The 25,546-nt window shown below is 45.7% G+C and overlaps 2 protein-coding genes across 2 annotated transcripts in view; both read right to left on the bottom strand.

Annotated features, from left to right (window-relative positions):
• VSIG10 (V-set and immunoglobulin domain containing 10) overlaps positions 1-25,546 on the bottom strand; it is a 497,585-nt gene that overhangs the window by 287,896 nt on the left and 184,143 nt on the right. The window lies entirely within an intron of this gene.
• Positions 1-25,546, bottom strand: part of KSR2 (kinase suppressor of ras 2) — a 227,243-nt gene that overhangs the window by 103,631 nt on the left and 98,066 nt on the right. The window contains exon 5 of the mRNA XM_063144251.1: positions 10,848-11,029. Coding sequence (XP_063000321.1) covers positions 10,848-11,029 — 182 coding nt within the window. The remainder of the gene's footprint in view (positions 1-10,847; positions 11,030-25,546) is intronic.

Here is a 25,546-nt window from a genome sequence, read left to right as displayed (position 1 = left end):
GATGTCCAGCCGGAATCTGGCTTCCTGTATCTAAAGGTAGTTTCTGATCAAATAAAACCAGCCACACATTTCTTTCAAAAATTCTGCCATGGAGGATCATTTTTCTACGTATGCTGCAGGACTATATGCGACTAGGATTTTAATTTTTGTGAAGTACCCAGAGAGCTTTGGCTTGTTGCTGAGACAACATCCTCCTATGTCTCTAACAGGAGAGAGACCCAGCCAGCAGAGTTCATTTTGAACTATCCATGGTCCTGTTGCAGCTGCCCTTTACACAAGAAGACTTCTGCCTTTATTTTACTTGCTGTGCCTGACACACTTACCTTGACTGGACTCTACCTACCTGACTCAATTTGGACTGTCTACACCTGACTGAACTATATAGACGGGACTCTCCTTGCTTAGATCTATCCCAATAAGAGGCCTCTGTCCCAATAAGAGGTCGCTCTGAGATCTTAGTGATATAGGGTGGGATATAAATGTTTTAAATAATAAATAAATAAATAAATAGGGTTTCCCCTATGAATCTCAAATAAACACAGAATGTGTCTGCAACATCCATCTCCAACTGTTTGATAACCTCCCACCAATAGCTATTGGTATTCAGAGGTCCACTTCCATTGAATCTAGAGGTTCCATTCTTGGCTAAAAGTTGCTGATAGATGTCTCATCCAGACATAAATTATGCAACCCAACATATACATTCAATTATCTGCAAAAGTGCAGTGGTAAAGATGGTTGTGCAAGAGTTCATTATCACAGGCCCCAATCCATGCCTCCAAGGAGAATCCATCCCAGGGATCTCTCGTGCTTCCCTATTACTTATACTCAAAGGAGCTAACACTGGTTAAAACAAAAACCCTCCATCATAATACTCAGGCATCCAGAAAAACACAAACAAGGCAGTAATAAAATCTCACAATCAAATTTATGGGGCATGACTGCAATCCTATGCATAGTTACCGGGGAGTAAGCTCCATTGAACTCAATGGTGCTTACGCTCCTCTGACAGCATACTTGTAAAACACATTGAGCTTAACAAAAGATCTTCCGCCAGCAGAGAAAGAGCCAACCTTTAGCTTTTAATTAGAAATGCAAACAGTCTCACAAAGAAGTGCTGGCTGTTAAGCTGCTAGCAGAAAGTATCCTTCCCAGGGAGATCTGCCTGGTGTCTTCACTGTTTACATTAGATGCCAGCTTCAGACCTTCCTCTTCCAGCAGGCATTTAACTCCTCATCGGTTGCTCTGATTATCAACTTTACTATTAGCTCTCTAATTATTATTTTTTAACATTTTAATATGTTGGTGTTTTCATTGTTGTGTTTATTGTTCCCGGTTGTTGAAGGATCCTTTGTCACATTGCCCAAACAACTTTCTTCTAGCCATTTAAAGTGGTAGCCCCATCTCACTATAGAGGAAAGGAGTGGCTAGCCATCTTGCCAATTGTCGATCGGGTTGTATAATTTATATCCCATCTTTCCTCTGCCGCCCCTTTGACCTCCTCCTCATCTGACTCTGAATCTGTTCCTGCACCTTTTTTGGAGTGCTTCTGCAGAGATGTTGGTCCCAATCCTTATGTAGGGCTTCTTTTATCATAGAATCATAGAACCATAGAATAGTAGAGTTGGAAGGGGCCTACAAGGCCATCGAGTCCAACCCCCTGCTCAATGCAGGAATCCACCCTAAAGCACACATGACAGATGGTTGTCCAGCTGCCTCTTGAAGGCCTCTAGTGTGGGAGAGCCCACAACCTCCCTAGGTAACAGGTTCCATTGTCGTATTGCTCTAACAGTCAGGAAGTTTTTCCTGATGTTATTATTATTTTTCCTGATGTTATTATTATTACTATTTTAACTGGGAAGTTGCCACACTGCAAAACAAAATGCTGCCCACCCCCCACCCCCCAAGCATCCTCTTTATTTGGATCCCAAAGAGTGTTTTTAATCTCAGGGCTGCAGAATATCTTTCACCCTGGGGGCCAAATTCAGTTTCAGGGAAGATCTCAAGGGTCGAATTCCAATGACAGGCAGGGCCAAAGGCAAAAGAATGGTGCAAAAAATATTTTTTTAATAATAACAATAATAATTAATAATGCAGATTTTAGCTTAAAGCTCTTACTGCCACAGTAATTAAGGGCTTGTCTATATGTTGTATATACTATGGCGTGGCTGTGCAGTTGCGCATTTTCAAGGTTTATAAAACACAGCCACCAATATGCAGCCAGGTTGTGTGATTCACTGCAAAGCTGCCCATTTTCAAGGTCCTGCTTTACCATGGGTTTTTAATTTGCTCTGATGCCACTATGTTCGTTTCTGCCTGTGTCGGAGGTAGCTTCAGTTCAGGTTGAAAGAGTGGGCGTAGTTAGGGGGCAGATCTCAGTGCAGGGTAGGGGGTGTCGCCCCAGGTAAGTGTTTAGTAAAGGTCACCATGCCAACATTAAAGTCTGATTCTGTAACGAAAGTAAGGAAGGTTATTATGTATTGCGCACAAATTCAATTAATTTTAGCTGCGCAGCTGTGGGCTTTCAAAGCTCCAGTGTTGCGCAGAGTTGTCAGAAAACAAAACAAAAAAAAAGAAATAAACGCTTTCGGAGGTTTTCATTCAATCGATATTTGCTGTGCGTTGCCACCGTGTGACAGCGGCGCTGTGAACTTTCCTGGCTGAATATCCCCGGCCCATTCCTGCCATGTAAAGCTATCATTGCTGCTTTGCAGCAGTGACGTTGTGGGGGGGAACAGTAGCAAAAGCGGTGCCGTATGGACACGTCCTAAGCTTTGGGAGAGGCATTTCAACCTTTTAGAAGGGAGGCACAAAAGCTAGGAATCCATCAAACCATTTGCGGTCAGGGGAAAAGGTGGAGCTAAGGACTAGGGTATGTTGCCATCTGGGCTTGAAGTTCTGCACATCTCTATAGCTGCTACGCAGTGGATCCTCTGCGTATTTGTCAGGGGACTACAGATTTCCAGTAAAACAAGAAACCACTCAGATGAACAAATGAAAGCGAGACTGACAGAAAGTCAACCAAACCCACCAGGGATCTGGGTAAGAGATCTGCCAGCGCATCCACAGAAGGATGATGTTGTTTAGCCATTTAGCTAAGCACCTTGCCCTGATATTTCAAACACACCCAGCTCTTAACCTACTGATCTGCTGTTCCAGAAGGCAACAAAACAGCTCATCTCAGACACCTCGTCGTCTCCTTCAGGATGGCGTTCGGAGAAGGTCAAAAGGGGTCGATGTCACCCGGGGACAAACACACTTCCGAGTTTCCTGCAAGTCAAGCCCTTAAAGCGAGCTGACAATTTGATCATAGGAAAGTGGTAATTTTGTCCAGAGTAATAGGAAGAGAGTTGGGGTGGGAGGGCAAGGAGAGAGGGGGAAAAAAGCTGCTGTAGGATTTTGCGGAGCAGAAGCAGGGGAGGGGGAGGATTGGGGAGAAAAGGTCAGAAGAATTAAATTTCTCAGACAGTGAACAGAACCTGGAAAGAAGGAAAGGAACCGGCGTCCTAGAGCGACTTTGCTGAAGTGAAGCACCTCTGAGGCGTGTCAGTGTCTGCATGGGACACAACCAGCCAACTCTATGTATGGCAATGTGGTGTAGTGGTTAAAGTGTCAGACTAGGACTAGGGATGGATGAGATTCATGTATTGAAGAGAATTTATCCAAATTTGCACATTTCTTCACGAACAGATGGGAAAGAACTTGGAATTGTTGTTATAGTCTTTTTTAATGAGTGTGGGAGAAAGTGAAAATGGACCAATTCATCTTTAACAGCTACAGGTGAATTCTGCTTCTCTCCACTCTGAATTTGGCTGTTGCAGATGGGTGAGAATTTTTCTTGGTTAGTTTTTTATTATTATTTGAAAAGAGCTTCTCATATATATATATATATAAATATATATATATATATATATATATATATATATATATATATATACATATACATATACATACACATACTTTATTAAACTCTATTTAACAAAGCGGTTAAAAATTTTTGAGCTTCTCAAAATCCACAAATGTCTTCACAAACAAGATGAAAAGAACCTGAGATTTTAACATTTTGAATGTGGGAGAAAGTGAAACTGATAGATTTGTCCCTTTGAAATTTGGAGGTGGGAGGCCATGTTCAAATCCCTGCTTTGCTCACTGGTCACCCCTGGGCCTGTCGCTTTCTCTCACCTAGCTTACCTCGCAGGGTTGTTAAGAGGATAAAGCAGTGGGTGGTGGGAAACATGCACACCACTACGAGCTCCTTGAAAGAAAGGTGGGATATAAATTTAATAAACAGATCTACAATTGGCAAGATCATAGAATCACAGAAGAGTAGAGTTGGAAGGGGCCTACAAGGCCATTGAGTCCAACCCCCTGCTCAATGCAGGAATCCACCCTAAAGCAGCCCTGACTGATGGTTGTCCAGCTGCCTCTTGAAGGCCTCTAGTGTGGGAGAGCCCACAAACCTCCCTAGGTAACTGGCTCCATTGTCGTACTGCTCTAACAGTCAGGAAGTTTTTCCTGATGGCTAGCCCCAGCCTTTCCATTTTAGTGGGATGGGGTTACCACCTCAGATGGCTAGAAGGACATTGTTTGGGCAATGTGACAATGGATCCTTCATGTAGAAGTAGTGAAAGGGAGCACCAGCATTCGCTCACCCCCACCCTCATGCCCCCTTTTCTCTCCCCAACTCTCTTCCAAGGTAGCAACAGCTGTCCTAGGCAGCTGGGGGGATGTCTATACTGCTTTGATTCCCCCTCTCAAAGCCACAGCTGTATCTAAAACCTGACTGGGGAGGGGAGGTTAGTGGGAGGAGAAATCCCCATTATCCTATAGGATGACTCTGGTAATGAACACATTTTTTATGAAAGCACATGCATCCTGCCTTTTCTTTTTTTTATGGAGGGGTCTAAAAATGATTTACTGGGCAGCTAGCAAAAATGTTTAAATCCAGAATGCCAAAGTAGAGGGTGATCGAAACCGAGATTGAAACAAGGAGAGCACGTCACAAAACAAATGGCAGGACGCAACAGGAAACAGATAGCTAATTAAACGCAGCAGCAGGCAACAAACAAATGCGAACAGCAAACCCGGAAAACGCCAAACTCAGGGAGTTTCAAACACTCTCTGGAAAAGGCGTCATCTTTGCCCAACGTCGAAAGATCAGCAAAAAAGGGAGAAAGTGTATCTTCCCGAAGGCACAGGCCAGCTCTTTGGGCCTCTCCCTCATAGAGTCTGCCTCCTCAACGCTATGGTCAGCACCTGGTCTTGCTCCTCATTGGCCCAGTTCAGACAACACGCTAAACCATGCTGCTTAACCACAAAATTGTTAATGGAATACATTGCATTCCGTTAACCGTTTTGTGGTTAAGCAGCATGGTTTAGTGTGTCGTCTGAACGGGGCCGTACTCTTTCACATCATTGCCACCACTTGCTTGCTTGGCAGGGGGAGAGAGGCAAGGAGAAAGTCAGCAGGGCATCTGCTTCTGCTCCTTCTCACCATCACCGCTGTCTCAGCCAAAGTGGGAGGCAGGTGAAGAAGCAGGTGGCAGCAGTGAAGAGGAGCAGCAATTCCAGGGGCTCTTATCAGTGGGACCCCACTGGAGCGCAGGGCCCTCGGCAGATGCCTGACCACGCCAACCCTTGACGTCACCCCTGCACAGGAGGGAGTTGTGTAACCTGAGTGCCACTGCCATCTAGGCCCTGTTCCAGGTAGCTCTCCTCCACCAAAACTCAGATTGCAGAATCCTAGTGGGGATAGTTAAGGGACTCTAATAGGGATGGTTAAGAAATTTGTTCAGTTTTCATTTTAATACACAGTTACCAGATTTACACTTCCCTTGAACCTATGCACCTGAACCGGAATGCCGTGAGTTTTGCAGGCAGTTTGCAACCCCACCCCACCCAAATGCACACAATATGCATATAGTAGTACAGGGAAATGCAAAAAGAGAGAGAGGGAGGGAGGGGTGTATATTAGGGGAAAGTACACACAAAACTGTGTTATATTGGCAAAAATCATTGGCAATATCTATAACTAGAAAAGTGCATACAAAAATGCATGTATTTCAAACAGTGCATGCAAGAATGTATAGTCGCCAGGGGAAATGCACACACAAAAAGGCACATATTAGGAGAATGTACACAAAACTGCATTGGATTTGTGAAACTTACCAAAGTGCAGAAATTTTAAACAGTGCCTGCCAGAATGTATACACCGATGTATACAGGTATGTATTTCTGTGCACAATTTTAAAACTCATATGGAAACAGGACAGAACAGATTTTACACAGGAAAAATTAGAAACGGAGCAGAATCGAAGACGACAGTTTTGCCCTTCACAAGGCCTTACACTCAAAGTGCAGTTCAACACATTGGGGACCATAGCAAAAGAGGCAGGGAAGCTGCTACCCAATCCAACGTCTCACATCCAGAGGTTTATATAACTTCTCTTCCCTCCCCATTCCTCTTTCCTTGTGTGTCGTGACTTCGTAGATTGTAAGCCTGCAGGCACAGACTGCCTTGTTTGACTCATTGTAAGTAAGCCACTCCGGAAGCCTGTTTGGCACAGGAGTGGGATAGAAAAAAAGCAAAACATAAATGACTTAACTAATAAATATAGAAATAAACCCCTGAAGTAGCTGCCTCTCCCCTCCAGCTGCAGGCATAGGATGAGGGGTGCTGGGTTACTTCTGGAGACATTTCAACAGGCGACTGATGTCAAGAGCGAACCGCCCCACCCCGCTGAGAAGTATGTCCTTAGGGCAGCTATTCAACTGATGAGCAAAACCATGCCCCAAAGCTTTTGCTAGCCAATTCAGGGCCTGCCGTGTCACAGGAGACGTCAGCCAAAGAGCCGGGAGGGAAGCCTCAGCGCGGATGGCAGGCAGCTGTGCTGACGCCCTGACCCCTTCCATTTGGACGTCCTCGCCTGCTAGACGGCATTGGCTGCGTTGTTGTTTTTCTCCCCAACAAATTGTCAAAGAAAGGTTCAAGGCTGACACATGTATTGCAGAAGCCAGACAACGCTGTCAGAGGCCACCAATGCGGCAACGCGTCCTCGTACGCCATATTAATTAATCCGGAAGTCTCTCTCTCGCACACACACACAGTTCCATTGCCAGAGCTGAGGGCACCATCCCATTTAATCCTGGGAAGGGATCTTGGTTAATATTCTGAAAATGCCCTTGGGGTGACGGAGCGCACAGTGGAGGCTGGTGGCTCTGATTCTGATGGGGCTGTAAATCCATTCTGGGTTTCAGTCAGAGCCAACCAGAACTCTAAAGAAGCTATCCAAGGTGCTGGACAAGATCCCCAAACTAGGTTTAGCACCTTGGATAGCTCCTTTAGAATTCCAGGTGATTCTAACTGAAACCCAGGGTGGATTCAGAACCCCACCAAAGTCAGAGCCACCAGCCACCATTGAGTGAGCTTGGCCAGTGAGTTCTTATACAGCTGGCTATGGATAGTGTTGCACCTTCCCGTTAAGGAATTAGAACTGGTGTACAACTTGGAGGTACTCTTCCTCCACACCCCCTTTCCCCAACTGCCAATCACCTGGGGGACCCCTGGCTTTCCCACATTTCCCCTCCCATTCTAAAATGCCCACCACTGGAATACAGCCCCTAAGAACTTCTCTAGAATTTGGCCCTGAGGTTGAATAAGGTTCAGCCCCACACCCCATCTTAGATCCATCCTTGCAACCTGTTGTTCAAAGCATCACCCTCCGACTTTCATGGATGGAATTACCATCAGCACTTGGTATGCCCAGGCCAAAGCTGGGCTCCCCCATTGGTAGGACTCATGGTACAGCTTCTTTCTTTTTCGGTAAGGGGTCCAGGATTTTTGTGTTGCAACAGCATCAGCTGCGGCCCCCATTTTGCATCCTCCATGACAGGGTGGTGCAATGTTGTGTCTAGCTCCAGCGATAAGATCGAGTTAATTCTCTGCCAAAATCTGTCCTCCAAATGCCTGCAAGTTTTCTTCCCCCATGAAAGGGGGCTAATAGTGGCTACTAGTCCTAATGCCATCAGGCTACCTCCAGTATGAGACACAGGAAGCCTATGTACACCAGTGGCTGGGCCACGCAGGCAGAAAGGTGCTGTTGCACTCATGTCCCGCTTGTGGGTTTCTTGTGGGCAGTTGGTTGACCACTGTGTGAACACAATCCTGGATGATTACACCAGTCTTAAAATCTCTTCACTGGCTGCCAATTAGTTTCAGGGCGAAGTAGAAAGTGTTGGTTATCACCTTTAAAGCCCTACATGGTTTGGGTCCAGGCTACCTGCGGGATCGCCTTCTCCCGTACAATCATAGAATCATAGAATAGTAGAATTGGAAGGGGCCTACAAGGCCATCGAGTCCAACCCCCTGCTCAATGCAGGAATCCACCTTAAAGCATCCCTGACAGACAGTTGTCCAGCTGCCTCTTGAATGCCTTTAGTGTGGGAAAGCCCACAACCTCCCTAGGTAACTGGTTCCATTGTCATACTGCTCTAACAGCCAGGAAGCCCCGCACACTCAGGTCCTCTGGGAAGATCTTCCTTCAGCCAGCCAAAACTAGGCTGACAGGTATTCTCTTTGTCTGCTCCCAGACTGTGGAATGGCCTGCCGGAGGAGACTCGTCAGCTTGACAGTCTTTTAGCATTCAAGAAAGCTATCAAGACTGATCTCTTCCGGCAGGCCTATCCAGTGGAATTTTAGGATACTTTTAGTATGCTTTTAGGATGTTTTTAGGATGATTTTAGGATGTTTTTAACAGTGTATGCCATGTTTTTAATCAGTATTTTATGCTTGCTGTTGTTCCTCGCCTCGATCCAGTATCAAACCAGTTACCTACTTCTGATGATTTTTCTAAAAAAAATATTGCTCTCCTTAATGTGATTAGCTCCAGAAATGTGATTAGCTGCCTATCCAGTAGAATTTTAGGATACTTTTAATATGTTATGTTTTTAGGATGTTTTTAACAGTGTATCCTATGTTTTTAATCAGTATTTTGTGTATTCTATGCTTCTTCTTGTTGCCCGCCTTGATCCAATTGGAGAGGAGGGTAAGAAATATATTATTATTATTATTATTATTATTATTATTATTATTATTATTACCACCATTTGCTTGCTCGACAGGCAGACAGCCAGTAAGCAAATCGCCCAGAGAGCTTTGGCTATGGGGCAGTATATAAATTTAATAAATAAATAAATAAAATAGGCCAGGGCATCTCTTTCTCCTCCTTCTCACCACCTGCATTTATGTCCTTATGCCCCATAATTAAAAAAAATATTTTTATGGTGTTCTTGAACTTAGGTAATCATATCTTGCCTCCCAGGCCGCCTGCACTTCCTGACCTGAAAAAGTCCTTTAGGGAAGAACGACCTCATGATGCCTTCCCCTGGGCTTGAAGTGTAGGAAGCCGAGGAGGGTGCAGGTTGCCGAAGAGAGGACTGCACAATGGAAGACAGGAGCCCTGGGCTCTCTCCTTGGCCACTTCTTCAAACCAGGTGAGCCCAAGAAACCCAACCCCTGACATGAACCTGTGCTCAACATCTAAGGTCCTCCTCCGAGTGCCTACTCCGAGAGAAGCTTGGAGGATGGCAACAAGGGAGAGGGCCTTCTCAGTGGTTGCCCCCTGACTGTGGAATGATCTTCCCAATGAGGCTCGCCTGGCACCAACGTTGTTATCTTTTCGGCACCAGGTCAAGACTTTTCTCTTCTCCCAGGCATTTTAACAGCATTTAACAACGTTAAGTTTGTTTTTAATGGACCCCAGAATTGTTGTTTTTAAATGGATACCGTTGTTTTTATACTGTTTTTATGTTTTTTAAATTTTTGTATACGTTTAATGTTTACTATTTTTAATTGTTGTAAACCGCCCAGAGAGCTTCAGCTGTGGGGCGATATATAAATGTAATTAAATAAAAATAAATAAATAAATAAATGAGGGTTTCTCCAAAATTCCATTCCCATTGAATTTCTTTTCGAAAGCAATTTCTCTTCCATCGAATAGAATTGGGCGGGGCGGGGAAGATGTGGGAGACATTCTGGGCGCGACGCCCAGCACGACAGCATGGATCATGAGGCATCCCTTCTCAGATTGGCTGCTATCACGCACGCTTGTGTCTACAATAGTATACTGCCATGGAGCTGCGTTCAGCAGGAGCAGAAGAAGTGGAAGCAAGAATGACAAAGGCCTCTTTGTTGCAGGACTCCGCATGCCGCTGATGCTATGGGGGAGTTTGGCTGCCAACCATACAGATCACACAGGTGTGGGAAATATAAATTAACTCATTGTCAATTTCGGCAGGAATTACAAAAAAATATTACAGTTCGCGGGATTCGAATTCATGGCTCATTGCATTTTGGAGAATGACGAGCCCGCTGGGTTTGGTTTAAGAACTACGGCTAATATTTCGTTTCACAGTATCATTAGGCAAAATAAAACACACAATGGTGTGCGAGTGAAAGTGTACATCACAAATAAATAAAATACAAGTATAAACCCACAGCGGTACATATGCCACCTTCAAAGGCTAGTCTATAAACCAGAGGAGCAGAATTCTGAAGGTCTAAATCTGGCCCTCTGGGGTTTCCCAGAAAGCCCCGCCCCCTGGCCTTGGCCCCGCCCCCTGGCCCCACCCACCTGTTATAGCCATTTAAAGAAGCCGTCTTGCAAGCGCTCTCCAAACCGGACCTCAGCCATTGAAAATCTGGCTGGGGGTGAGGGCTGATATCCAAGTTTTCATTCTCCCTGGTGTAACAGAAGCCAGCTCTCGAGAGGAGACCACCAAACCCCTGGAGCAATAATCCACGTCCCCTTCTGCCCTGCCCCCAAAGCCCCTCACTGGGTCCGACTTACTTGTGGAGAAGGTGCCGTCCGTGTGGACAGGAGGGGTGGAAGGAAGGAAAGGTGGATGCCCGACGAAGAAAGAGCGCAGCGACCGCTCGGAGAGGAGAGGAGAGCGCTGGGCTGGGATGTTCTCACAGCTTCCCACGCTGTTGTGTATCTTCAGGTTGAGTGGCTTGTTCTTTTTCTTGGCTCTGTGAGACAGGAAGAAAAGAAAGCGTCAGAAGGAAGAACCCCAATGGAAGGCCATACACTGTCCTCACATGTACAAGTGGGCAAGCAAAAGGAGACCGGGACACACCGAGGGTCTGCTGAGTCTAGCAAACCATTTCTGATGGTGGCCGGCTGCCAGATGCTCCTGACTGCCCTGCAAGGTGGAGAAAAGCATCAGCTGTTGAGGAAGTGCCATCCTCATTTGCTGCTGCCGCCTTGCCCACCTTGCCAGCTGTGGCAGGGGTGGCCGGAAGCCAGCAGGTTCCAGGTTGGCTGCAGAAGGCCAAAGCCCCATGACCCCACCTTGCAAAACCAACCTTCCCCAACTTCCTGACTGTTAGAGCAGTACGACAATGGAACCAGTTACCTAGGGGGGTTGTGGGCTCTCCCACACTAGAGGCCTTCAAGAGGCAGCTGGACAACCGTCTGTCAGGGATGCTTTAGGGTGGATTCCTGCATTGAGCAGGGGGTTGGACTTAATGGCCTTATAGGCCCCTTCCAACTCTACTATTCTGTGATTCCCAACCATCTTCGTTCCATTTGATAGAAAACAAATTGCTTTCAACTACAACTACCCTCTGGGACAATGGAACCAGTTACCTAGGGAGGTTGTGGGCTCTCCCACACGAGAGGCCTTCAAGAGGCAGCTGGACAACCGTCTGTCAGGGATGCTTTAAGGTGGATTCCTGCACTGAGTGGGGGGTTGGACTTGACGGCCTTATAGCCCCCTTCCAACTCTACTATTCTGTGATTCTATGGTGGCTGCCAGCTGTGTTGGACTGCAGCGGCCAGCATCCCTAGCAGTGCTAGCCCCAGTTTTTGGAGGGCCTTAGGGCAAAACACCCCATCCTTCAAGACACCCCATTCCTCTGATTTCTCACTGCCATTGTCCCCAGTCGCTCTTTCTCCTGATACTTTTTCCTGAAGGGTTTTCTCATTGCGATCACTGCTTAATGGGCAGAGAGAGCCACGGAGCAGGCCGGCAGCGGCATCTACTGGTCCTCCTTCTTACCACCACCATTGCCTGGCCCAGGGTGAGAGGCAGGTGAGCAAGCAGGTTGCAATGGGGGAGAGGAGCAGCAAGTCCAGGGGGCTCTTTTAAGTGCCCCCCTGCTAGGATGTGGGTCCCCAGCAGGTGCCCATTCATGCCTTCCCTTGATCCCCTCCCCACGAGAAAGCTGCTCTTTCGCTTGATCCTTTCCCCCCAAAGGATATTCTCATTGCTTCTACTTGCTTGCTTGATAGGGATAGAAAAGGTTAGGGAGCAAGTAAGCAACGGCATCTCCTCCTCCTCCTCCTCCTTCTCTCCTCCAGTCCCGTTGTGAGCGGCCTTGTTTAGGAAGGCCTGCTGGTGCTGGAGGTGCTGCAATGCCATTGTTTCGAGGGCTTCTCCAGATGCCCACAGAGCTGGAGGACATGTGCTTCGAACAGGCATGCAGGAAGGATGTCTGTTGTTGGTTGAAAGGCACAATTACCTTTGTTTTCCCTAGCGCTCTCGCTTTCCCCTTGGGTGACCTCCCAAGGATCCTCTTTCTCTTCTGCACTTCCAAAGCTAAAGTGTTTGGAACCTAAATCTGGACATGGGAGGCAGTGCCGGATCCAGGTTATGGGGGCATCCCTTGGGCAAGACACCCTCAATGTGCCCCCTGCCTAAGAATGTCAGGAGAGCCATGCTGGGTCACATCAAAATCCATCTAGTTCAGCATTCGGTTCACACAGTGGCCCACCAGCTGCCCACAGGGAACCCACGAGCCGGACATGAGCCCAACTGCACCCTCCCACCCATGTTCCCCAGCAACATTCTCCATGCTTCAGTGAATCTACCTTTTTGCCACCATTGTCACCTGCTTGTATTTGGAGAGACCCTTCCGGACCGCTCCATAAACTCTTTTTGTTTTCACCACTCTAGATATTTTGGGGTCATCAGCAAACTTGGTTATCCCTGACTCCAGATCATTTATGAACAAATTGAAAAGCATTGGTCCTAATACACATCCTTGTGAGCCCCCACTATTTACATCCTTCCGTTGTGAAAACTGACCATTTATTCCTACTCTCCGTTCTCTGTTCTTTATCCGGTTAGTGGTCCATAAGAGATGTCTCCTCTTATTTCATAACTGCTAAGTTTGCTCAGGAGTCTTTAGAGAGGGGATTTTATCAAAAAACCTTTCGAAAGTCCAGGCAAATAATGCCTACAGGCTCATCCCTATTAACGTGATTGCTGACACTCTCAAAGAACTCTAAAAGCTTAGTGAAACAGAACTTATCTGTACAGAAACCGTGTTGACTCTTTTTAAGCATCGTTTGCCCTTCTGTATGCTCAATCATTTTATCTTCCACCGATTCACCCAGAACAGATGTGAAGACTGTAATTTCCTAGATCCCCTAAGAGTCTTTTTCAAAACTGGACATTACATTGGCCAGTTTCTAGTCCCATGTTACAAAGGCCAATTTTAGGAACATGTTACAGAGTTTTGTTAGAAGATTAGTAACTTCACATTAGAGTTCTTACCCTTGGATGGATGCCATCTGGAACCAGTGATTGGTCTGTTTTCTAGTTATCAATAAGGTCTAGAACTTCATCACTTGTCACTACTATTTGCCTCAGCTCCTCAGATTACCTTCCTGAAAATATCAGTTCAGGCCTACATATCAGCCCTACATCTTCTGCAGTAAAAACATTCACAAAGAATTCATTTAACTTCTCTGCAATCTCCTTCTTCTCCTTTAGTACACCTGTAACTCCTTTGTTATCCAACAGTCCCACTGCCTATCAAACCAGTTACCTACTTCTGATGATTTTTCTAAAAAAATATTGCTCTTCTTAATGTGATTAGCTCCAGAAATGTGATTAGCTGTCTATCCAGTGGAATTTTAGGATACTTTTAACATGTTTTTAGGATGTTTTTAGGATGTTTTTAACAGTGTATGCTATGTTTTTAATCAGTATTTTGTGTATTCTATGCTTCTTGTTGTTGCCCGCCTTGATCCAATTGGAGAGGAGGGTAAGAAATATATTATTATTATTATTATTATTATTATTATTATTATTATTATTATTATTATGTCTCCTTGTGGAAGTTTCTTCTGTGCAGGTTTCCTTGTTCTGTATTGAAGTAAGACATTTTTCTAAAAGCTTCCTTGAAACAGCTTGACCGTGCTGTTGACCTCTTGACTTCCCTGCCCTATGGTGTACAAAGTAGCTGAGCTTCTATTATTGTGGATTTGAGTAACTTCCAGGGTTCCTAGAGAGATTTCGCCCTCCTGATTTTCCCTTTTAATGACCTTTTTACCAGTCCCCTCATTTTTGAGAAGTTTCCTTTTTTGGAGTCAAATGTGACTCGGTTGGACTTCCACGGCAATTTCCCACTTACATATAAATTGAATTTAAGAGCACTGTGGTTATGGTTTCCAAGTCCTGGAAACCATAGACGATTGCTCTTCTAATAGAGTTTGTATCCAGAGATAACCATCTCCATCTGAGTCGCTCCATTCCACAAGGTTTCCGTTATGCCAACTCCATCCCTGCTCTCTTTTAAAACCAACCACTCCAAATGCTGGTATTAAAACCAACCACTCCAGTGCTGGTATTAACATTTAAAGCCCTAAACGGCTTGGGGCCAGGTTATCTGAAGGAACGCCTCCTCCCATATGTACCTGCCCGGACCCTAAGGTCATCCTCAGGGGCCCTTCTCCGTGAGCCCCTGCCAAAGGAAGTGAGGCAGGTGGCTACCAGGAGGAGGGCCTTCTCTGCTGTGGCACCCCGCCTGTGGAATGAGCTCCCTAAGGAGGTTCGCTTGGCACCTACATTATATGCTTTTAGACGCCAGGTGAAGACCTTTTTATTCTCCCAACATTTTAACAATCTATAAATTTTAAATAACATGGTTTTAAATTTGTAATTTTGCATTGCTGCTGTTTTTATCTGGTTGAGCTTTTATATTGTATTTTATATTATGGTTTTATACTGTTGTTTTATACTTTGAATGGTTTTAATTTTTGTGAACCGCCCAGAGAGCTCCGGCTATTGGATGGTATAAAAATGTAATAAATAAATAAATAAATAAATGCAGGAAATCCAGAATGGGAGCATTTCCCAACAGGTGGCTTTTTAACCTCAACCTGAAGACCTCCAGAGAGGAAGTCCACCACCTCTCCAAGTACATGGTCCCACTGCTGAACTAATTTTAAAATCAAGCAGTTTCTCTAATAATAGTCAGCTAAAATTTATCTTCATGTAACTATTCTTAGCTTCATTGCCATGCAGGGGCTGGTTTTCAGAGGGGATTGCAGCTGGGGAGAAAATTTATTTATTTTATTACATTAATATACTGCCCCATAGCCGAAGCTCTCTGGGCAGTTTACAAAAGTTAAAAACAATGAACAAAGGGTTAACTGTCCCCTGTCCACATGCTGCACACACACACACATACCCCAAATGTTCTCTCCCTGCAAGGCAATTAAGCTTTTTTTTTGGGGGGGGGGATGCTTTCCATTGGTTTGGAAGATCTAGGCCAGAGTACAAATTCATGGAAGACAAATTCATTGAATGAGAGTTGAATTGGCCAGCAGTTCCTCCTGTGAAATTTAAATAAATTCAAGTTGCTATTTCTAAATTTTCACAGATAGATATGAATCAAGATACCCACATTTTATGCCAATTTGTGTCCTATGGACCTGCCCCTCCATACTTTTTTCCAAGTGCCTAGTTGAACCCCTGTACAGTTGGTTAACTTCAAGTTCACTTGAAGTGAATCTTGAAGTGGATCTTCAAGTTAACTTCAGGATAACTTGAGACTATGCAGCTAAGTAATTAAATCCTGAAGTGCAATCCAGAAGTGAAAAATAAATAAATGTAAAAGTATTTAAGCAAGTTTAAGTCAAAATGGTGGTTTAAAGGTAATGGACAAATTACTAAATTAAAGTGCAATTTGCAGGGTATCTGCAGTTTAGTAATTTAAAAGGATAAGGTGCAATCTTCAGGGATATGAGGGTTTTTTTTTAAAAAAAACTAATACCAATGCAATACAAGTCCAATTTGCAGGGCAATCCTATGCACATCTGCTCGGAATTACATCCAACTTAATTGAGTGGAACTTACTCCCAGGTAAATGTGCCTAAGATTGCAGCTTTACCAAACTGAAGAAACCAAGTCCAATCTTAGGGTGATGTGGAATTTAACCACCGGTCGTGTAATAATGCACTGGATGCACTTTTAAAATCATATGACAAATTCCATTTTCATCCACCTGCAACCATATTCTGTACAAGTTGAAAACTTTATGTTCCTCCGATGCGCAATTGTACAGGGTAGACCACACGAAGGATGAGTGTGAATTTCAGAAACTCAGTCTGGCTGAACTCCTACTTGCCCTTGAACTGGGATGCTCAGGCTTCATCAGTTTGTGCAGCTTATGCCTTTGCATTTATGTTTTCCAAAATACCTGGTAGATCTCTTACACTAGAGGCCTTCAAGAGGCAGCTGGACAGCCATCTGTCACGGATGCTTTAAGGTGGATTCCTGCATTGAGCAGGGGGTTGGACTCGATGGCCTTGTAGGCCCCTTCCAACTCTACTATTCTGTGATTCTGTGATCTCCCAAATATGACAATGAGGGTAGCCTTCACTCGGGCAAGATTAAATGTATTCCCGTTGACAGATTGGGCAGGTCAGCACAATGGGAGTTCCTAAGGAGGACAGAGTGTGCGGCTGCAATTCTGTATCAACTGAAGCTATTATTCATGCATTGCTAGAATTCTCTATCTATAATGATCTTAGAACCAAATATATTCATCTGTTGCGAAGATCGTTGAAGGGAAGGTCATCCCTCGTAAAGGTTTGTTTTCGATTGTCTGAGGCTGACAAATACGTATCTTTCCAAACATCTAAATGCCTTGTCAATGCTCTAAACATGCATATTATAAAGTTTAAAGACTGTATGGAAAATTGTTCAACTTCTGATGGTCCATTAGCAGCGTTTTAAATTATATAGTGGTTTGGTTTTTATTATTATTATTATTCTAATTGTGAATAATGGCAATTTGCTAAGATACAATAAACTTTGCTTTTGGTTTGGCTTGTGCAGCTGAAGCTGGTGTATGAACTGCACCTGTGCCACACATGCCTCAGTTACTTCCTGTTTAGACTACTGTAAAGAGTTCTACATGGGGCAGCCTTTGAAGACTGTTTGTAAACTTCAGCTGGTCCACAATGTTGTGGCCAGGCTGCTGACTGGGGGCAGTTTCAGGGAGCATGTGATTTTCTTGTTTCAACAGCTTCACTGGCTAGATATCTGCTTCTGCATGCAATTCAAAGCACCGGTTATTACCTATACAGCCTTATACTGCTTGGGACGAGGCTACCTGAAAAATCACCTTCTCCCATACAAGCCTGCCTGGGAGAGGCTCTTCTTTCGGTACCATGCCTTCAGAGGCACATTTGGTGGTGATGGAGAAAGGGCCTTCTCGGTGGCTGCACCCAGGCTGTGGTACTCCCTGCTGAGGGCAGCTAGGTTGTCGCCTCCTCTGCTGTCCTTCCACTGGCAGGCAAAGGCATGCTGTTTTTCATTCCATTGGTTTGCTTTTAATTGAGTTTTCATGTATTTGTTGCATTACTGTTTGAATCGGTTTATTCCTCTATGATTGTAATCTGCCTTGAATGTCATTTTTCTCGGTAGAAAGACAGGGTACCCATCAAATAAATAAATAAAAGGGGAATTTCTGGAATCAGCCCTACCTCGGGGTCTATGCTTCCTTCAAGGAAAGGAAAGATCTCTTCACCACGGACCATGGACTGAGCTCGTGTCTCTCTTAAACACAGCGCATTCTGCCCTCTTGTGGTGGAAAGGAAGCCCATAGAAACCGAGACTCCGGAGACAGTACAGCCTGGCCATTTCTGCATGGCTATTTCTCCATTAACTCTTCCCAATTTATCTTGCCTAGGCAGCGATCCCTGATTGATGTCAAGACTGGAACAATACATCTTACGCTTTCTCCTGCCCCTGATACCCAAGTGACAGGTGTTTTAGGAAGAGCCGCCCCATCCATCTCTGTCCCTGTGCAATTCCTCTTCTTCCTTGCAGAGAGCAACCCTGCCTTCAAGCATGCAGTTCAGCTGAGCAGCAACGCTGAGCTCTAAGCAAAGACCTTGTTAACTTCCTCGATCGGAGGAGCAGCCCATGGAAAGCGTGATGTGATGGAGCAGGGTATTAAACGCTTCACTGAAATAGGGTCTCGGAAAGCGAAGTTTGATGAGGAGACATCCCCCGGCCTCCAATGCATCACATGTTGTGATGTTGGTGATACTACAATATTTATTTATTTATTTAAACATCTGCATCCCACCCTATACCATTGGGATCTCAGGGCAGCATCTAGAGAAAATAAATGCAAGCAGTATAAAACAATCAATAAGGTACACAGCTAAAAACGTTATTAAACTATTAACAAGCTAAAACCGGTAGAAAATTCAAAAGCAAGTTAAAACTATGTGCAGCTTTTAGGCAAATATAGTCCTCACAGGCTTTGATAAACATGTTTTACCTTGGCACTGAAAAAAGGCCAATGTTGGAGCCAGTCGGGCTTCTAAGAGGAGGGCAGCCCCACAACCGGGGTGCCACAACAGAGAAGGCCCTCTCCCATGTCATACTATAATCTATGCCGAGAGCCCACACTCCAGCTGTGTCCCACTAACAAGAGCTCACTGGGCTTGGTCCTCCTCCTCTTCACCGTTGCAACCTGCTTCTTTGCCTGCCTTTTGCTCTGTCCCAGACAACAGTGGTGGTGAGAAGAATGAGCTGCCTCTTGGCTCTCTACCTGTTAAGGAAGCCAGTGGTAGCAATGATGAGAACATGAAGAGCAATACAAGCAGGTGACAATGGTGGCGAAAAGGTAGACTCACTGAAGCATGGAGGATGTTGCTGGGGAACATGGGTGGGAGGGTGCGGTTGGGTTCATGTCTGGCTCGTGCGTTCCCTGTGGGCAGCTGGTGGGCCACTGTGTGAACCGAATGCTGAACTAGATGGACTTTGATGTGACCCAGCATGGCTCTCCTGACATTCTTAGGCAGGGGGCACATTGAGGGTGTCTTGTCCAAGGAATCCCCAAAAACCTGGATCCAGCACTGCCTCCCATGTCCAGATTTAGGTTCCAAACACTTTAGCTTTGGAAGTGCAGAAGAGAAAGAGGATCCCTGGGAGGTCACACAAGGGGAAAGCGAGAGTGCCAGGGACAAGCAAGGTATTCGTGCCTTTCAACCAACAACAGACATCCTTCCTGCATGCCTGTTCAAAGCACATGTCCTCCAGCTCTGTGGGCATCTGGAAAAGCCCTCGAAATGACTGCATTGCAGCACCTCCAGCGCCTACCAGGCCTTATTAAACAACACCACTCACAAAGGGGCATTGGTGGGGGGGGTGGAGGGAGAAGGAGAAATCGGGGAAGGAAAACAATTATGCAACCTTTCTCTAATGTGCTAATTGTTTCCTAGCACAGGAAAAACGTGACGTTCATTTCCACGTCTGAAGCAGGAGAGAGGGACATGTTGCAGCCCTTCGCCCTCCTTAGCCAAAGGGACAATTGAATCAAAGGGAGGTGATGGAACCTTGACATTATGCAGCCGGCATTTCATCCTCACCACCACCACACCAGCCCAGTGACCCTCTGCTGGCTGCCACTGCAGGATCAGTTAGGTGGTCTACATCAGCCCCACTGTAACCAGCACCAGAATCACAGAATAGTAGAGTTGGGAGGGGCCTATTAGGCCATCGAGTCCAACCCCTGCTCAATGCAGGAATCCACCCTAAAGCATCCCTGACAGATGGTTGTCCAGCTGCCTCTTGAAGGCCTCTAGTGTGGGAGAGCCCATGACCACCCTAGGTAACTGGTTCCATTGTCGTACTCTCTAACAGTCAGGAAGTTTTTCCTGATGTCCAGCTGGAATCTGGCTTCCTGTAACTTCAGCCCATTATTCCATGTCCTGCACTCTGGGAGGATCGAGAAGAGATCCTGGCCCTCCTCTGTGTGACAACCTTTGAAGCATTTGAAGAGTGCTATCAGTGTCTCGATATCATGTGCTATCGCCACCTTGCTCAGCATGATTTCAATGTTGGCCACAGAGTGCATATTTGTTTGGAAAGTTTGGTATAATTGTAGGACTGGTGTCGCTCATGGCCAGCATGAAGGGTAGGCATGGTTGAGCACAGGCCGAGGGCCCACAACCCAGCAGGGGCCAATGCCAAGAAACTCCTGCTTCTCTTCTTTCACTGTTGCTGCCTGCTTGTTCAACGGCCTCTCACTCTGGCACAGATGACGGTGGTATGGAGGAGGAAGGGGAGGAGGAGGAAGAAGAGGTGCCCCTGCCTATGTGCTCCCTGGTTCTCTGCCCACCAAACGAGCAAGTGAGCAATGAAAGAGGAATAAGAGCAAGAGCTGGGAAGGTAGACCCACCGAGGGGCCTCAGAAACATGTAGCCGCACTGATGTGAATAGCAGTGGTGGCCAATTCGGAATTCGAGAGCTGTAGAAACCCTCTACTTCTCATTCCCTATCACCAGACTGAATAACGACTCATTCTCTTTAGGCAACAGTTCCAGTTTCCATCAGATGCCTTTATGGAGCCTTTATTCCCCAAGCATGACTCCGCAGAATCATGAAATCTTTCTCCTAAGTATTGCCATCCATCATTCAGTTTTGGGGTCATTAGCACCAACGATTCCATCAGTCTCACACATTCCGGACAAGACTCTCCCCCCGCCCCCGTTTTTTAAAGGACATTCCAAACTTTCTGCACATCTAATGTCTCGGATCTTCGTTGACAACCTTCCTAGCCAACCAACCTGCAAAAGGCTTGTTCGTGGGGACAAGGTTTGTCACATCAATGGCATCTCTTGTGCTCCCTTCAAAGGTCATCTCTAGAAGCAGCTCTGGGGTTTTTACATCAGAACTGGGGTGGGGGGGGCAGATACTGTAGGGCAGAGATCCAGGAACCATGGCGGACAGATGCCACAGTCCTCAAAGCCACAAATATGATTGGAGGGGTGGGCAACTAGCAGCCCTCAGCCTAAGTGCATGCAGTACTCAGCCTAATCTCAAAAGTCTTCTGCAAGGGATCAGATCAGACCTCTGGTGCAATGGTGTTCTGTGAGGGAAAGTGAGAAAGAAAAAAATGATACGAGAGAGAGAGAGAGAGAGAGAGAGAGAGAGAGAGAGAGAGAGAGAGAGAGAGATCAGAAAGAAAGAGAGGGGGTACCAAAAAGAGAAACAGAGAAGCAGGTGTAAGAAAGGGGTATCAGAGAAAGAGAGAGAGAGAAGTATCAGAAAGAGAGAGGGTGTCAGAGAAAGAGAGGGTTTATCAGACAGGGAGAGAGAAGAAGAAGAGGACGGGATGCCAGAAAGTGGGAGAGAAAGCAATGTCAGAGAGGTGTGGTGTAAAAAAAATGGAGAGAGAAAGGGGTGCCAGAGAGAGAAAGTGTCAGAAAGAGAGAGAAGGGTGCCAGAGAGAGAGGGGGGTTAGAAAGAGAGAGAGAGAGAGAGAGAGAGAGAGAGAGAGATCAGCATGAGAAAGATAGAGATAGAGTAACAGAGAGAGAAAGTGACATCAGAAACACAGAGATAGAAATGGGCATCAGAAAAGAGAGAGAGTGGTGCTAGGAAAGCTAGAGAGAAAATGGTGTCAGAAAGAGATAGAAGTTGGATAAGTTCCTGGAGGCAAAGGCTCTCAATGGCTACTAGCCCTGATGGTTGTGTGCTATCTCCAGTATTTGAGGCAATAAGCCTGTGTGCACCAGTTGCTGGGGAACATGGGTGGGAGGGTGCTGTTGCACCATGTCCTGCTTGTTCATCCCTGGCCAACGGCTGGTTGGCCACTGTGTGAACAGAGTGCTGGACTAGATGGACCCTTGGTCTGATCCAGCAGGGCTCTTCTTATGACCATATGTTCTTAAGTGTCAGAAACACAGAGAGAGAGAGAGAGAGAGAGTGGGGGGTATCAGAAAGTGAGAGAAGGGACGAAGGGAATACCCTGCCCACTTCTGGCTCTGGCCCTGCCCACTGCTGATATGTGGTCCGTGACGGATTGTCCCTGAAGGAATGTGGTCGTTGGCATTGTCACCCCTGCACTCATGATCCCACAGAGCAGATACGGGCAACCTGTGGCCTGCTAAAGGCCCTAACTGTCCCCTCCCCTCCAAACATTCCCCCCACTGCTGATTTTGCAACAACCCTCCTTCCCTGCATTATATGCTCTGCAGAGAGGGGACCTCTGTCTGTACAGCCTTGGCGTAAGGGGAGGACCTACTTGAATGCCCAAATCGGGCTATGGACTACAGGAGTTGAAGGACTGAGTGGCGCAGATCTGCCCAGGGCAAGCACCAGCCCAGAGGTGGCTTGATGATGCCACACATTGACGGCACGCTTGGGACAATCAGAGATGATTTTTTCTGGGTGAAAAAAACAGTGACGTGAGATTACGAGGGTTCAGCCGGAAACAGGCACACAGCCCCACTTCCTGAAGCTCTGTTATTAGCCAATGAAGTTTGGGGTGTTCCCCCCCCCCACCGCTATAAATCAGTTACAGGCGAAATATTTACCGAGAAAATCATTTCCTACCAAGCAGCGCTGATGACAGCTCTCATTATTAGAAAGGATGAGTGATTCTTAACAGAGATTTCCCCCATAACTCCCTCCCCCCACCGTGCTCTGGAAAATAAATTTAAAGAAGGAGAGAGGAGGGGGGAGAAGATGAATGATTATCAGGGCCTGACATCATTCATCTGCCTCTAATGTCAAGAGGAAAAATAGAAATTCTGCAAAAGGTTGACTGTAGACTGGGCACAGAATGGAGCAGACCAGGAGACGGCTTCGTTACTTAAGAGCAGACTTTCGGCAACCCCTCTAAATATGGTATTGTGAATTACATCGAATCACAGAACTGCAGACTTGGAAGGGGCCTATAAGGCCATTGAGACCAACCCCCTGCTCAATGCAGGAATCCACCTTAAAGCATCCCTGACAGATGGCTGTCCAGCTCCCTCTTGAAGGCCTCTCGTGGGGGAGAGCCCACAACCTCCCTAGGTAACTGGTTCCATTGTCCCAGAGGGTAGTTGCAGTTGAAAGCAATTTGTTTTCTATCAAATGGAACAAAGATGGTTGGGAATCATAGAATAGTAGAGTTGGAAGGGGCCTATAAGGCCATTAAGTCCAACCCCCCACTCAATGCAGGAATCCACATTAAAGCATGCCTGACAGAAGGTTGTCCAGCTGCCACTTGAAGGCCTCTAGTGTGGGAGAGCCCACAACCTCCCTAGGTAACTGATTCCATTGTCGTACAATGGAATCAGGAAGTCAGGAAGTTTTTCTTGATGTCAGGAAGTTTTTCTTGATGTCCAGCTGGAATCTGGCTTCCTTTAACTTGAGCCCGTTATTCCGTGTCCTGCACTCTGGGAGGATCGAGAAGAGATCCTGGCCCTCCTCTGTGTGACAACCTTCAAGTCCTTGAAGAATGCTAGCATGCCTCCCCTCAGTCTTCTCTTCTCCAGGCTAAACATGCCCAGTTCTTTCAGTCTCTCCTCATAGGGTTTCCAGACCCCTGATTCTCCTCCTCCTCCTCCTCTGAACCCCCTCCAGCTTGTCAGCATCCTTTTTGAAGTGTGGCACCCAGAACTGGATGCCGTACACAAGATGAGGCCTAACTAATGCTAAATAGAGGGGAACCAGTACCTCACGCGATTTGGAAGCTCTACTTCTATTGGTGCAGCCCAAAACAGCATTCACCATCTTGATTACGCAAATGGGTTTCGTCACAGTTTTCCAAAGCTGTGACTGGAGGGCAGAGAAGGGGCCAGGGAGTTAACAAGAGAATGACTCTCGATAGCTGGCAAACTCCATTCTCTAGCCTTTGTAACACATTACCCATCATGGAAGGCAACACCTTTCAGAGATAGAGGAAAGGTTAACTGAGGAATTTAAACTTTGCAAATTCAGATACAAATGGATCTGCTCTGCGCCTCCCAGCCTACTTATTTCTCTCTAGTACTTGTTTATTGATCAAATCATCCATTCATTATTTTTTGGACCCAAAAAGGGCCCTCCAGGGTAACATGCAAATTAAAACAAATGAAACTACGATAAATAAATAAATAAATACCATGATGAACCAATATCAAGATGAGCACATTTTATCATGGTCTCTCACCACCATCCCTCCCCATGCCACCAACCTGCTTTCTGAAACATCTTGGCTGAGAAAGAGATCTAGAAAACTCAAAAGGTATTACAACAATGCGGATTTTGAAATTAAGAACAGGAGGGGGAAAGTCGTCTTTAAAAGCTGACTGATGTGCGGATTGGAACTTGTTCCCCACCGGCTTTTGTGTTTCCTGACTGCTCTGACTCGGTATTCAGCTCAACAAGACATATCAAAATACATTTAGAGATGTGTATTTTGAGAGGAAATATATACATATGTATCTAAAGGCATAAATATAAATTTTCATTCCTATGAAATGAAGGAGGGAACAGACCTCTACGTGGCCATGTGCAAAAGTGGTACTGATCAGGAATAGAACTGAGTTGTTCATTCCTAATTGAAAGGGGCCCAGGGAGACAAACAGATTTTTTCTGGAGCCAGATTTTTGTTTGAAAGGAGACACAGCAAAAGTGTGTGTGTGTGTGTGTGTGTGAGTGAGAGAGAGAGAGAAAGAGAGAGAGAGAACTTGCTGTGAGTTCTCTGAAGATGAAGTGCCTTCAAAGGTAAAGGCTCTTTCTTTACAGAACCAATGCTGGATCAGAAGCTATCTGCTCATCAGAGTAAATTTGCCTCCACTATGCCCTGCTCATATATCAGTAGATAAAGCAAATAGTATACAGGTAAGTCCCCAAGTGCTCTCTCTTCTGAAGAACTAAAACCAGATAGTTCTGCTCCTGGAATATCTCACATCAGTGAAAAGTGTGGAGTGCTTAACATTTGTGTAAGTGGTGGGATACTGTTTCCAGAGAGAGAGAGAGAGGGATGGGCAAATAGAGTGAGGACTGAATGTTTCTAGGTGGACTAAGCTAGAAAATAAATAAACACGGGTGCAGCTTCTGAAGGGCATTTAGGGTTGGGGATAAATTCATTTGGTTTGCATTTTTAATGCAATCCTACTTAATTAGCACTTCCCAAAGCTAGGGTGACCATATGAAAGGGAGGACAGGGCTCCTGTAGCTTTAAGAGTTGCATAGAAAAGAGCAGGTGTCATTTGTATGCATGCAGCACCTGGTGAAATTCCCTCTTCATCACAACAGTTAAAGCTGCAGGAACTATACTAGAGTGACCAGATTTAAAAGAGGGCAGGGCACCTGCAGCTTTAAATGTTGTGATGAAGAGGAATTTCACCAGGTGCTATTATGCATACCAATGACACCTGCTGAAATTCCTTTTTCTATGCACCTCTTAAAGATACAGGAGCCCTGTCCTCCTTTTCATATGGTCACCCTACCAAAGCAATAGTCAAACCAAAAA

The sequence above is a fragment of the Elgaria multicarinata genome, chromosome 18 (genome assembly GCF_023053635.1).
Source record: "Elgaria multicarinata webbii isolate HBS135686 ecotype San Diego chromosome 18, rElgMul1.1.pri, whole genome shotgun sequence".
Taxonomy (NCBI): Eukaryota; Metazoa; Chordata; class Lepidosauria; order Squamata; family Anguidae; genus Elgaria; species Elgaria multicarinata.
Note: the sequence above shows the minus strand (reverse complement) of the source record. Positions and strands in the feature narration are given on the sequence as shown.